We start from the raw sequence: 13,492 nt of genomic DNA, 5'->3' as shown, positions 1-13,492 counted from the left end.
CGTCTTCTGCCAATATTAACTATTAACGACAAATAACAAAAGGGTAAACCGAAGATGAAAATGGATTCGGAAGAAGCAGATGATGGACAGTTTCCTTGAAACTTACTCCCATAGACAATGGTTGATGGAAAATGTTGAGGTAACATATTTTATTACTTTCCATCTCCTTCATGGCATTGATGTGACTAAGACAAGGAAGATAAGTAAAAAAATAAAAATGTTGTTTTGACATAAATTCGATTTTTTTTTTTTTTTTTTTGGTAAGGGACATAAATTCGATTTTTAATGATAATTAAATTAAAAAATAAAATAATTTTTTTAGAAATAGAGCAAACTAATGAGGACTTGTAGGCCTTGCAAAGCCCTTGTGCTGCCACCCCACCATTGCCAGCAAGGGCCGATGATGGTGGGCCGAGGGTTGGTTGAGGTCACTATGCCTCGGCCAATGGTTGGCAACCCCTAGTGACTGTAGTTGAGAGCATGCAGGTCCTCACCGAGATTTGGGGCAAGGTTGCAACCCACCCCCCCAATTGGGTGAGGGTTGTTGGCCCTTGGTTGAGGGGCTGCTATTGGCTAGGGTGAGGTCGCTAGCCATTGGCCCCACCATAGCCAATGGCAACCCTTAGCCCGATTTGGGCAAGGTCCGGCGGTGGCAAGGGCCTATAGGGCCCTTGCTTGTTTGCTGTCCTTGCTGCTCTTTTATTTTTTAAAAAACTTTAGTTTTTTTAAATTTAATTATTATTTATATAAAAACTAAATTTGGACCAAAACGATGTTGTTTTGAGGTTATTTTATTTGTTTTAGCCACTTGAAAGGCCACATAAGAGAGAGAAAGTAATTCATAAATCCATGTCAGCATTTTCTATTAGCCTAATTGGACAAAGTTAATGAGATTGCACAAATTGACAAGTTTTAGGACTTGATTACAGCTTTTAAAAGTTTTAGCATTCAATTGTACTTTTGTAATAAGTTTTAGGATTTCTAGTGAACATATCCCAAAAAAGTATTGAATTGATTAATTTTAGGCATTAATATCCTTAAAAATTCTAAATTGGTACCCATGATACACATACCACAAACTATTATTGTCTCACAAAAATCTCAAACCAGTAATGACCTTGATGTTTTAAAACTAGTTGCAATGAGCCAGAGGGATTATTTGTGCCAAAGAATCGCTAGAACATCAATCGGGTTGAAACAAAATTGAGATAAGTTAATCTTTTAAATTCATAGAAAAAAATCAATCTAATAAGAATCACAATACCCTACGTAGGCATTTTTTTTTTCAAGACAGGAAGGAAATGCACAACCGCACAATTAAGCAAGTCATTAAAACCTCTCACGAGTGCACAATCCACTTGCACAACACGGCGTTCAGTACGAGTCCCCTCGTTCCCCAGCTCGCTGACATTTGGAGAGAGCGCGAGAGAGCTGTAGACGTGAGGAATCGAACTAAGCAACCCTTGATCGTTCGAATGAGGTTAAGGCTAATAATGTCATTGCTCTTGTCATTTCCTCCACGCGAATAGGTGATTATCAAGTAAATTAAGACAAAATGGAGATTCCTCGGGTTGAAACGTTGCCTAGAAGGTAGCTGAAAAATGGCCCAAGTAGGTGTGAATTGTGGAAATTGAATGCCCGAATTTCACGAGTCCCAACTTGAGCGTACAAGTAATTGATGTGCGATGTTGTTTTGCCATTGATGGCTCCCATCACTGAGAAACTTCTTGAAAGCTTCATATGAGTTCAACTCGCTGAGAGGAAAGTCAAAACCAACTAGTCCAACCATATCCTCCTCCGAAAGCAGATAAACAAATTTGAAAGATGCAGGGAGAGATCTAAAGTGCCCACAACTTGGATTTTCTTGCATGTACAAGGATTGATGTGCACGAAGACGCATGTGTGACTGATCTTACCTATGTCTTCTAAGGATGACTTTTATGGCGGCCTTTAATTTTCGTTAGAACAATAGAACTTTCTTTATAAACTTGAAACATTCATTCACCATTAATTCGATATATTAAGAGGTGACCCTTTCAATTTTTATTTTAGTTTCTAGGTTTCAATTCGATGACAAATGTAGAATATAGTAGTTATTGCATGAAGGACGTGCAACAAGTCTAAAAAAGAGTCGGAAGGAAAGTATTATAGAAAGATCATACAAATGTAGGTGAAGAGGAAGAACACAGAATATAGGAAGAGAAAAACATAGAAGCTAAACTTCTTGTTGAAGTTAGAAGGCAATGATGATGATGCAGCATTGACATGCCAGTTATGGAGCAATCCCCAGAGGAGGAGAAGGAGAAGGAGGGAAAGAGTAGTACGGAGTTGAGTCGCCCTCACTTTGACTCCAACTACTCCTCGTACTAGTACTAGGATCCCGCTGAAGAAACTGGCTTTCGAGCATTCGAACCACTTCAGACATCTCTGGTCGAATAGATGGATCCACGTGTGAGCACAACAATGCAAATCCGACTAGTCGCTCTGCTTCTTCTTCCACGTAGTTCCCCTGCAGATTGGGATCGATCACCCTTCCCAACTCGTTCTTGTTCTTAAGATCACCGATCCATTTCTCCAAACTGAGATCTTCATCGACTGCCAACGAATTAAGTTTTGAAATATCGGTTCCCGACATGAGCTCGAGAAGCATTTTCCCGTATGCATAGACATCATTCTTCACTGTGCACTTCCCTGTGAAGAAATACTCGGGGGCACAATATATGAATGTGCCACAAAAGCTGGTGGTATTGACATAAACATCTTCATAGCGATGATAGGATCGAGAATCGGAGCCAGAATCAGATGACCGCATGGGCCAAACAATAGTCCCTTCCTCTGCATTATTCTCGTGCATGATCTCAGCAAGCGAAAATCCTCCTATCACGGCCTCAAAATGCACATTCAGCAGTATATTGCTCGGGCTGATGTGACGATGCAATATCTTGATGTTGCCTTGATGTGAAGGTGTGCAAGCCCCCTTGCTGCTCCCAAGGCTATTCGCTTGCGAGTAGTCCAATCGAGAGGTCGGGCAAACTGATCCGGTCTCTTTGTAAGATTATATGATAGGCTATTGTTGATCATCAAGGGATACACCAGTAAGAGCTCTTCCTCGATCCTGCAAAAGCCCCTCAGGCGTAGCACGTTTGGGTGCGTCGAAACCGTGCTTCCCACTTGCACTTCTGCTTCGAATCCCTCCTCGCTTGACAGATCGACATAGCTTGCTCTGTGTACTGACACTAGTGAACCATCGGCCAAGCGCCCCTTGTAAACCTTGCCACTCAGAAAGTACCCCACGATGTTGTTGCTGCTAAAGTTGTCCGTCGCGCGTCGGAGCTCCTTTATGGAGAAGCTTTTAGGAGGTGTTGGATCATCTTCAACGGACTCGGCAAAACTGAAGGTTCGGAGATTGAACACCATCTTTAAGAGGGGAAACAGTAGATTCTTCTTAAGTGCAAATGGATCGTGTGAGCTTGATGGTTTTTCTCAATCTGTAGTGAATGGTTTGGGAATGCCTTCCTCCTCCTCTCTCTCTCTCTCTCTCCACATATGCTCAGTCGACTTCTCTCTCCTCCTCACACCCAACTCCCTCATCTAACTAAACACCCAAGCTCTCTCTCTCTCTCTCTCTCTCTCTCTCTGACATGAACCGCAAACATCCAAATAGGCATCGCCGCGGGCGGACTGTAGGCTGATTTCAAGGCGTGGGGCCATCTCGCTCTAAGGCCTTCCTGTGAGCAGCTTCGGGGAAAGAGAGAGCGAGAGAGGCTTCGTTGCCTCGAAGTTTCCTAACTTTGACAAAACGCGTAACTCATATAAAGCAAATTTCGCATGATTCTCCTAGTCTTCTTGCATTCCCACGCTTTGAAAATTTAGGCAGGCTCGGCCAATCCAGATTTTTCACTTGAGGGGAAAAAGAAAAGGAACTGGTCAGCCAATGTGCAAGATTTATTCTTATTTTGGTAAATTAATAAAATTATTGCACGATTAAAATATAAAACGGAGCATCTCATACTTTCTTCTTGTCCATAATCCATCTCTTTTATCTTTCGCATTATTGAGTCAACTCACCATTTTATCTCCCTCCCATTTTTTTCTCTCTTTCCCTCTTACAAGTTGGGTTTTTGTTCTAGGAGTTAAAAGCATAGCTCTTTCTTGGTCCGGCAAAAAGCTCCTCAGGCGTAGCACATTCGGATGCACATAAATCAAGCTTGACGCTTCCATCTCAGTTTTGAACTGCTTTTCGGTCCCCTGCGCGAGGTTCCTGGTCCTTTTGACCGCCCGTTGAGAACCATTGGCCAAGCTCTCCCCGTAAACCGTATTGAATCCACCCTTGCCCAGGATATTGTCGCGGCCTAAATTTTGCGTTGCGTCTTGAAGCTCCTGCAGAGAAAAGCATTTAGGGAGTGCAGGGTCGTCTTCAATGGGATTGAAGAATCTGTAGGTTTTGGAACTTGTACACATACGAGGTTTCTTTCAGTGCTGATTGATTTCGGATTAGCTTTTCTGTCTCAAGCTTTGGTTCGGCGTGCCTAAGTCTCTGTCTGGGGGCGTGAAAGTCGCTCCATCATCTCTTTCTCATAAGGAGGAGAGTCGCCCTTGGCTGGTGTGAATGGAAGGAGAAGAAAAAATTCGTTGAATTTATGGGCCAGCTCTGCAATCCAAACTCCAATGTCTCATTCTATTAGTAGCTTCCGCTGGGGAGAGAGACTGTTGAAAATACTTCAATATTTTAATTCGCAATTCTAATTAAAAAAGGTTAATACCATAAAAAAAAATCTAAACTATATACTTATAACAAATTTACGTCTATTAAAAATTTTACTATTAAATTGCTGAGTTGCATAACATGTGGTAATTGACAGGTGTACCAGATTGTAGCTTTGCCTTCCGTTTGTCACATGTATATTGGTTTGTGATTTTTTTTTGTATTAATTTAATTTGACGAAAATTAACGGGAAGTAAATTTATCATAAAAGTATCAGTTTTAGGGTTTTTTATGACAAAAATTTAGTTTAGAGTAAATTTATCAAAATTATACCAATTTTGGATTTTTGGATGGTTAAAAATTAGTTTTAAAGTAAATTTATCACAGGTATATCAATTTAAGATTTTTCATGGTTTTAACTCTCTCTCTCTCTCTCTCTCTCAATGGAAACGAGGACCTTTCACGTATTGCTCTACCTCCAAGAAAGCAAACACTAATCCATGCCTATCCATGCCTGTAATTGTCATTTGATGAATAGATTTTAAGCTTGCCAAGTCATGGGGCTCAAATTGTAGGGAAAATTGTCCAGAAAGTCCTAAACAAATTATATATATCATTTAACAATACCTTTCTTAAAACACTCACAGTTATCAAAACGTAGTAATTGCCCAAACTCCTCATTGGGTTCATAATCATATTAAGCATAAACAACCATCCTCAAATATCAGAAATCAAATCTAGAAATCAACCTAATAAACTAAGCATACAACTTTTCACAACATAACCATCTACCATTTCTCATTGATTTCTCAAATCATTCATAAACCTTTCCATAAAACAATACACATACATAGACGTCACGACATATTTCATAATATGTTTTTAAAACTGTTTTCAAATAACAAAAAGATAGTGAATACTCATCCCGCTTTATGCAATAAAAATGCTCTATTCAGTTCAATATGTATGTATGTATGTATGTATGTATGTATGTATGTATGTATGTATGTATGTATGTATGTATATAGATACATACTTCAAGACATGGTTGTACAAAACCAAAGAAGATATAGTACCACTCACTTTAGAATGCCTATAATCAAATAACGAGGCTCACTTGAATCAACGAATTCGCAATCCTATCATATAAACCAGAAATAATATCAAAACCAAGTAAAATGCCATCTCAATTATGGCTTAGCTAAACTAAGATTAAATGCTAACAAAATAACTTCCATGCGTCAACAAATCGCTTACCCCAAGTGTTTATTCAAATCTAAACATAATGTAGAACTCGCATGTGAAACCCCAAAATCTTGCTTCCATAAAACCGTTGTGGAAGGTATAAACTATGCAGGAAATAATCTGAAAAAAACCACGCCCTCTACGCACTCCAGAAAAGATTGCCTCATTCAAAAGTATGTAACAAATGGTCAAGAATGTGAAATTCTTTTTCATAATCACACTCCATTATACCTCTAGCTGGGGAAAGAAACTCAATAACTACAATTTCATCTGTACATTGACTTGTAAATCGATTCCTGTTGATATCAAGATTGGAATCATATATCAATCTATGCAAATTAAGACTCCATCTGAGGTGAGAGGAGCTAATAGCCCCCACTTACATGTTATGACACAATTATTGAAGGACAATAAATGAACCGCATATCTCCTTGGATTGCCCAAACGTTCCAATTTGATGAATCCAGTAACACTCTGAAGTCATGACCATGAATTCTTTTCACTGAAGAGACTTCGCTTATTTACCTGGGTGCAAAAATTTTGAAATGGAAGAGTTAGAACTGTTCTACCAAAATAATTGCAATGAGTAGGAAGTACATCATGATTTATTATGGACAGAAATCGGTTGTCCTAATTGCAGGTAAGTGCCATTTGGTCCAGATGAATCATACAAACGTTCCTTACCTTGATAATAAATGAGGAATAAAGGGATTTGCACGACTCAAAGCTGTTCCTTGTGCCTGAAGCATGATCACTTCCCAACTGGAGGACTAACCATTTTGAAAGCTTCTACAAGTAAGTGAACTTTTCTTCTCCTTGTCGGAGTTAATCTGGAGACAACTTGCTGAAGGGCATAATCCAACATCCATTCCTCCGTATTTTTCCCTTCCATCCATGTCCTGATGCCTCAAATTGACTTTTTCTGGCTCATCGTCTGTCTGAGGGGGAAGATATTGCGGCTTCTGTAGGTTGAGGTTCCTCACTTTCTCTGACGCCTTGACGAATCTCTTAAGGAGAATTACCTTCTTCAGATTGCTCCAAATTTTCACTGCTCCTTGGCTAAATTTGCGTGCCACTTTGGGCTCCGTTCTATCTTCTTCTTGGGAAGCACCACTAGCAGTAACAAATTGGAGCTGTGTTTCTTGATCTGAAGTGCTGGGTTGTTCTGTCCTTTCAGGTTCCACCCTTCCATCATCAGCTGAATTATTTGATGCTGAAATGAGAATCTCTGCACATTCTGTCTTCTCATATTGAATATTCTTACCAGAATATTGACCATCTGGCGAACTTTCCTCTGCTGAAATGAGAATCTCTGCACATTCTGGAGCAATCCCCAGAGGAGAAGGAGAAGGAGGGAAAGAGTAGTACGGAGTTGAGTCGCCCTCACTTTGACTCCAACTACTCCTCGTACTAGTACTAGGATCCCGCTGAAGAAACTGGCTTTCGAGCATTCGAACCACTTCAGACATCTCTGGTCGAATAGATGGATCCCCGTGTGAGCACAACAATGCAAATCCGACTAGTCGCTCTGCTTCTTCTTCCATGTAGTTCTCTTGCAGATTGGGATCGATCACCCTTCCCAACTCGTTCTTGTTGTTAAGATCACTGATCCATTCCTCCAAACTGAGATTTTCATCGTATGCCAACCTATGAAGTTCTGAAATTCCAGTTCCCGACATGAGCTCGAGAAGCATTTTCCCGTATGCAAAGACATCATTCTTCAGTGTGCACTTTCCTGTGCAGAAATACTCGGGGGCAATAAACATGTTTGTGTCTCTAATGGGGGTATTGACATAAACATCTTCATAGCGATGATAGATTCGAGAATCGGAGCCAAAATCCGCCGACCACGTGGCCCACTCAATAGTCCCTTCCTCTGCATTATTCTCATTCATGATCACGGCACGCGAAGATCCTCCGATCACGGCCTCAAAATACACATTCAGCAGTATATTTGACGCCTTGATATCGCGATGCATGATCTTGATGTTACCTTGATTGTGAAGGTGTGCAAGCCCCCTCGCTGCTCCCAAGGCAATTCGCTTGCGGGTAGTCCAATCAAGAGGTCGGGCAAAACGATCCGGTCTCTTTGTAAGATTGTACGATAGGCTGTTGTTGATCATCAAGGGATACACCAGCAAGAGCTCTTTCTTGGTCCTGCAAAAGCCCCTCAGGCATAGCACATTTGGGTGTGTCGAAACCGTGCTTCCCACTTGCACTTCTGCTTTGAATCTCTCCTCGAATCTCTCCTCGCGGAACGAATCGACAGAGCTTGCTCTGTGTACTGCCACTAGCGAACCATCGGCCAAGCGCCCCTTGTAAACGTTGCCACTCAGAAAGTACCTCATGAGGTTGTTGCTGCTAAAGTTGTCTGTCGCGTGTTGGAGCTCCTTTAGGGAGAAGCTTTGAGGAGGTGTTGGATCGTCTTCAACGGACTCGGCAAAACTGAAGGTTCGGAGATTGAACACCATCTTTAAGCGGGGAAAAAGTAGATTCTTCTCAAGTGCAAATGGATCGTATGAGCTTGATGGTTTTTCTCGATTTGTGGTGAATGGTTTGGGAATGCCTTCTGCTTGGACACTGCTTTTGGTCGGTGCGAATGAATGAAATAGTAAGGAAAAGTCGTTGGATCGAAGGCTGATTTCGAGGCGTGGGTTCGTCTCGCTTCAAGGCCAATCGTACGTCCGATGTTCTTGTCTTCGTTCGATTCCTGCTCTATATCGGAAATGGACCCTCGATGTCACCCCCCAGTGGAGACGCTCGCGAGGACCTTTCTTTCCACAAAAAGGACGAGCCAACGTTCCCCGAAGTCCAAGCAGTGTGTCGTGCACTTCGGAGTGACTCGGGTTCGGACAGTCCAAAAATATCCAGCTTCTTGAAAATCACCTGCTCTTTATCATATTACCAGTGGATGCTTGTTTCCTGCTAGCTAGGTAACTTGGGATGAAAGTGATCTTCTGACACCGCCAACGTTCCACGAAGTCCAAGCAGTGTGTCGTGCACTTCGGAGCGACTCGGGTTCGGACAGTCCAAAAATATCCAGCTTCTTGAAAATCACCTGCTCTTTATGATATTACCAGTGGATGCTTGTTTCCTGCTAGCTAGGTAACTTGGGATGAAAGTGATCTTCTGACACCTTCCCCATTGTTTCGGGGTCAATGCCAACGCTGAAAATCGCCTCCCTTCATTTGTCAGGATTCCGTTGCCTTTTTCAGCATCAAGCAAAAGAAGGAACAAACTCCACCCTTCAACGTCATCTTGTGTTCCACCTTTGATCCGCGAGAAGACAAAAAGTTATGAATGATACTTTCATTTTGGATCCTTTCGATATTAATTCCATTGAAAAAGTCAGAAAAATTAAAGAAATAAAACTATCCAATGCGATCTGCTCTCAATAGCCATCAGATGCTCACTCAATATGATCCTTTTATCACGACTACTCCTTGCCTCACTTTTCCTTTTGCCTCCTCAACCTCCTTCAAGCCTGAAAGCTTCTTGTGACCCATTTCGCTCTTCCAGTACTAACCCATATGCCCATGGTTAAGGGACTATTGGGCACACCTAGAAAATTTTATTAGGCTAGGGCTTGTAGGGAGCAACTCGATGTAAAAACAATTTTCTTGCATGGTGAACTTGAAAAAATCAATATGGGTCAACCAGAAAATTTTCAATTTGAAGGTAATAAAAATCATGTTTGTCTATCCTTGTGGACAGTGGTCGTGACTTGGTGGGACGAAGGCGAGCTCCTGAATCATTAATCTTCGAGTCGAGATGATGGCATCGTGTCGCGAGCGGATGGGCTAAAGGAATGGCGAGTGAGAGTTGCGGCCTGTTTTTCGAGTTGTTTGCCGTGCTTGATTTACTAAATAATATGAGAAAAGGTTTAAATGTTGTTGTGCTAAAATAATTTTTCTTTTTTAAAAAAAAGGATACTTCTCGAATGCTAAGGAGTTACAATGAGATAGCAAACTAATGAAGGAGAGAGAAAGGATAATGGCGATAAATTAGTGCATATACGTTTTGCTACTTTAATCCTCGAAGATGACGGATTTCTTTTTCAACTGGGCTAACTTTCTTTCCTTGTTTTTCTTTCTGTGTTACTAAGTCAGGAAGATCGCATTGTACCTAATCTTGGACTATTCTCCAGGCGTACTTGGCTAAGGAAATGAGGTACTCTCAAATCCTATTTCAATTCAACCCAAGTAAATCTGTATACTACCCATACATGATTATTTTATTCTGGTATTATAAAAGCGGTGAATTATTAATAAGTGAGAACAATATACTAAATTTTATGTTGTTCTAACAGAATTAGTATACATTTATTTTTAATTACAAGAGTAATGTAAGTTGGGCTTTCATCAAGACCAGCATATTAAGATCTCATTTCTATTTAACCCAAAACAAAAGCCCAAACCTGTATCATGATTTGTGGATGACTTGAACTAGACTTTGTACAGCACTTGTCCAAAACCCGATCCTTGAGCTCCCTCATTAACTTAATGATAATTATTTCACCTATCTATCACCACTACAACCTACTTCCGTGGTTAAGGACTCGTTTACATTAGCATAAAATTTCATGATTTTCATATTAAAAAAATAATTTTAAATAAAATAAGAACTAACGAGTAAAAGTCGATCCATGTTTACCCTCTTTTTTTCAATTGTTTTTTTTTACAAGTTTTGGCGTGAAAGAAGAATTCCAAAGTCTGAGACTACCGAATCACTTGTCCTTCTTCATTTAGTACTTGAACTTGTATTCGAAAGAGAGAAACTCTAGAAAGTGATTGTATGAGAGCAGTAAAATCACCTCACTGAAAAGTTAAGATCACAGGGCTGTAATATTCTCTTTCGATTCATAGTGGAAACCAACTGTGAGCAGCTTTGGGGAAAGAGAGAGTGAGAGAGGCTTCGTTGCCTCGAAGCTTCCTAAATTTGACAAAACGCGTGACTCATATGAAGCAAATTTCGCATAATTCTCCTAGTCTTCTTGCATTCCCACGCTTTGAAAATTTAGGTAGGCTCGGCGCAATCCAAGTCGAAAGTCGGTCCAAACTGGCTTGGCCAATCCAGATTTTTCACTTGAGGGAGGGAAAAAAAAAGAAAAAAAAAAGAACTGGCTAGCCAATGTGCAAGATTTATTCTTATTTTGGTAAATTAGTAAAATTATTGCACGATTAAAATATAAAACGGAGCATCTCATACTTTTTGGCGTCTTGTCCATAATCCATCTCTTTTATCTTAAGCGTTATTGAGTCAAAGCACCATTTTAACTCCCTCTCATTTCTTTCTGTGTAATAATTGGACATAAAAGAAAAGCCAAAAAGCCCAAGTTTATGTTGGTAAGACCCGACTCAGCTCCTCTTTTGTGCTTCTAAAGTGTCATGAAAGAACAAAGAAAAGAAAAGAAAGAGAAAGCAAAACGAAAGGGAAAGAATAAACGAGAGAGACGAAGAGCTCGGAGGAAATCGAAAGAAAGAAGAGAGGGAAATCGCTATGGTTGGTCGGAAAGCATCAATTGATGCCTGAATACACCTTTTACATGTGAATGGTAAGATTTCCTTGCGGTCTTTCCCTCTTACAAGTTTGGTTTTTGTTCTAGGAGTTAAAAGCGTAGCTCCTTCTTGTTCCGGCCAAAGCCCCTCAGGCGTACCACATTCGGATGCATATAAATCAAGCTTGACACTTCCATCTCTGTTTTGAACTGCTTTTCAGTCCCCTGCACGAGATTGCTGGCCCTTTTAATTGCCACTTGAGAACCATTGGCCAAGCTCCCCCAGTAAACCATACCGAATCCATCCATGCCCACGATATTATTGCGGCCTAAATTTTGCATCGCGTCTCCAAGCTCCTGCAGAGAAAAGCATTTAGGGAGTGCTGGGTCGTCTTCAATGGGATTGGAGAATCTGAAGGTTTGGAACTTGAACACATATGAGATTTCTTTTAGTGCTGATTGATTTCGGATTAGCTTTTCTGTCTCAGTAGCTTTGGTTCGGCGCGCCCAAGACTGTCTAGGGGCGTGAAAGTCGTTCCACTTGGGATCATCTCTTTCTCATAACGAGGAGAATCGCTCTTGATGTCGTTGAATCTACAGGCCTGCTCTGCAATCCAAACTCTAAAGTCTTATCCTTTCAGCAGCTTCGGTGGGAGAGAGGGACAGTTGAAAATACGTCAATATTATAATTTGCAGTTCTAATTAAAAAAGGATTAATTCAATGAAAAACTCTAAATTAATATACCGGTGACAAATTTACTATCCGTTAAAAATTTTACCGTAAAATTGCTGAATTAAATAATATGTGGTAGTTGATGGGTATACTAATTCCACGACATGTGCTATGATGTTCAACTAGATGTCACAGCAACTAAATTAAAGGAAGAGCAAATGATGGTGTTTTTAAAAGTACAAGGACCATTTTGAACCAACAAAAAGGAGAGGGATAATTTCAAATAAAAGTATATGGACCGCTAGTAACATTTTTTTTTTATGTATCTACTATCTAATAATAATCATTGCATTTGCCATCAAAACGTCATTTAGAATGCCACTGCAAGGTCATCAAAATCCAGGGTGTTAGAGTACTGTATGCCTATATATACATAGAGAGAGAGATAGCAAGATTGATGCACACATGGGGAAATGCCGCTCATAACCAGCCACAAGCAACAAAAAAGAAGTTAGAGGAGATATATGGATTGCTAACTGATGTCGATCAACAAGAATTTAACGTTAAAGTGATTGAGTAGATAACAGATGATTGATCCCTTTCTTTAAAACCTAAGAGTGTGCTAACAATATCACTATCTCATGGCATCTTTATCCCCATGAAGTTGCGAAAATTATCAGCAAGCATATCTCCACAATTATGATAAGACCGTGAGAAAGGGACAATTATCCAATCAATCGCGATTCTAAATTTATTAAACAGGAGTTACTTCTTAATTTTGCTAATTTAATCATAAACTATTACATAAATTCCAATATAATCTTTCCTGTCAATTTTTGTAAGAAATCACTGATGTTATGATCCAATCATTACTAGTCATCTATGTGGCACGCCTCCATATCTTTAATTTATTCGCAAAAGTTTGCCATAAGGACTACATTGTAATTTTATTCAAAGGCTTGAGAAATCCCTACTATTTATCTCTTTCTCCGATGAAAGTCCACAGAATGCCCAAAGCACAAGAAGCTGATCAATCATCAAAGTAAGCCCAAGTCCAACCAAGAAGGACCGCTGGATCTATCAATATTCAAAGCCCGCAAAAGGCAGCAGCTATCAAGACCATGCATTCGTCACACTCATGATGCATATCGTCCCATAAATCATATAGTATGCACCATATCATAAACTAAATATATAGCATAGCAAGCAAATGTCAAAGTCATTTGATCCCTGATGTCAAGAAAACTCTTTGCTCATGCCTTTTCAGGTTAAGCCCTGAAAATCACATTGGGTTCCCTCACGAAAGAAAGAAACAAGTAAAGGAAAGTTTCAAGGATTCTGATTATGATTGATTCAAACAATGGAGTGTTCT

General features: G+C 40.1%; 2 protein-coding genes across 2 annotated transcripts; both read right to left on the bottom strand.

Moving 5' to 3' along the window:
- Positions 1–2,272: 2,272 nt before the first annotated feature.
- Positions 2,273–3,417, bottom strand: LOC120289821 (somatic embryogenesis receptor kinase 2-like). Its single transcript, XM_039305177.1, has 2 exons — positions 3,092–3,417; positions 2,273–2,981 (listed from the first exon to the last, which is right to left on the bottom strand). The coding sequence occupies exons 1-2, from the start codon at positions 3,415–3,417 to the stop codon at positions 2,273–2,275; spliced, it is 1,035 nt and encodes a 344-aa protein (XP_039161111.1).
- A 3,736-nt stretch (positions 3,418–7,153) lies between these two features.
- On the bottom strand, positions 7,154–8,421 carry LOC120289820 (LRR receptor kinase BAK1-like). The gene is made up of 2 exons (XM_039305176.1): positions 7,239–8,421; positions 7,154–7,191 (listed from the first exon to the last, which is right to left on the bottom strand). The coding sequence occupies exons 1-2, from the start codon at positions 8,419–8,421 to the stop codon at positions 7,154–7,156; spliced, it is 1,221 nt and encodes a 406-aa protein (XP_039161110.1).
- Between the last annotated feature and the right edge of the window lie 5,071 nt (positions 8,422–13,492).

The sequence above is a fragment of the Eucalyptus grandis genome, chromosome 11 (genome assembly GCF_016545825.1).
Source record: "Eucalyptus grandis isolate ANBG69807.140 chromosome 11, ASM1654582v1, whole genome shotgun sequence".
NCBI lineage: Eukaryota > Viridiplantae > Streptophyta > Magnoliopsida > Myrtales > Myrtaceae > Eucalyptus > Eucalyptus grandis.
Note: the sequence above shows the minus strand (reverse complement) of the source record. Positions and strands in the feature narration are given on the sequence as shown.

What these genes read in the sequence shown, in the direction of transcription:
- LOC120289821 (XM_039305177.1), bottom strand. Translation starts at nt 3,417, where the DNA reads ATGGTGTTCAATCTCCGAACCTTCAGTTTTGCCGAGTCCGTTGAAGAT. An exon ending in GAGGAAGAGCTCTTACTGGT is followed by an intron (nt 2,982 to 3,091) that starts GTATCCCTTGAT and finishes CCTTGGGAGCAG; the next exon opens with CAAGGGGGCTTGCACACCTT.
- LOC120289820 (XM_039305176.1), bottom strand. Translation starts at nt 8,421, where the DNA reads ATGGTGTTCAATCTCCGAACCTTCAGTTTTGCCGAGTCCGTTGAAGAC. An exon ending in TCTCATTTCAGCAGAGGAAA is followed by an intron (nt 7,192 to 7,238) that starts GTTCGCCAGATG and finishes CAATATGAGAAG; the next exon opens with ACAGAATGTGCAGAGATTCT.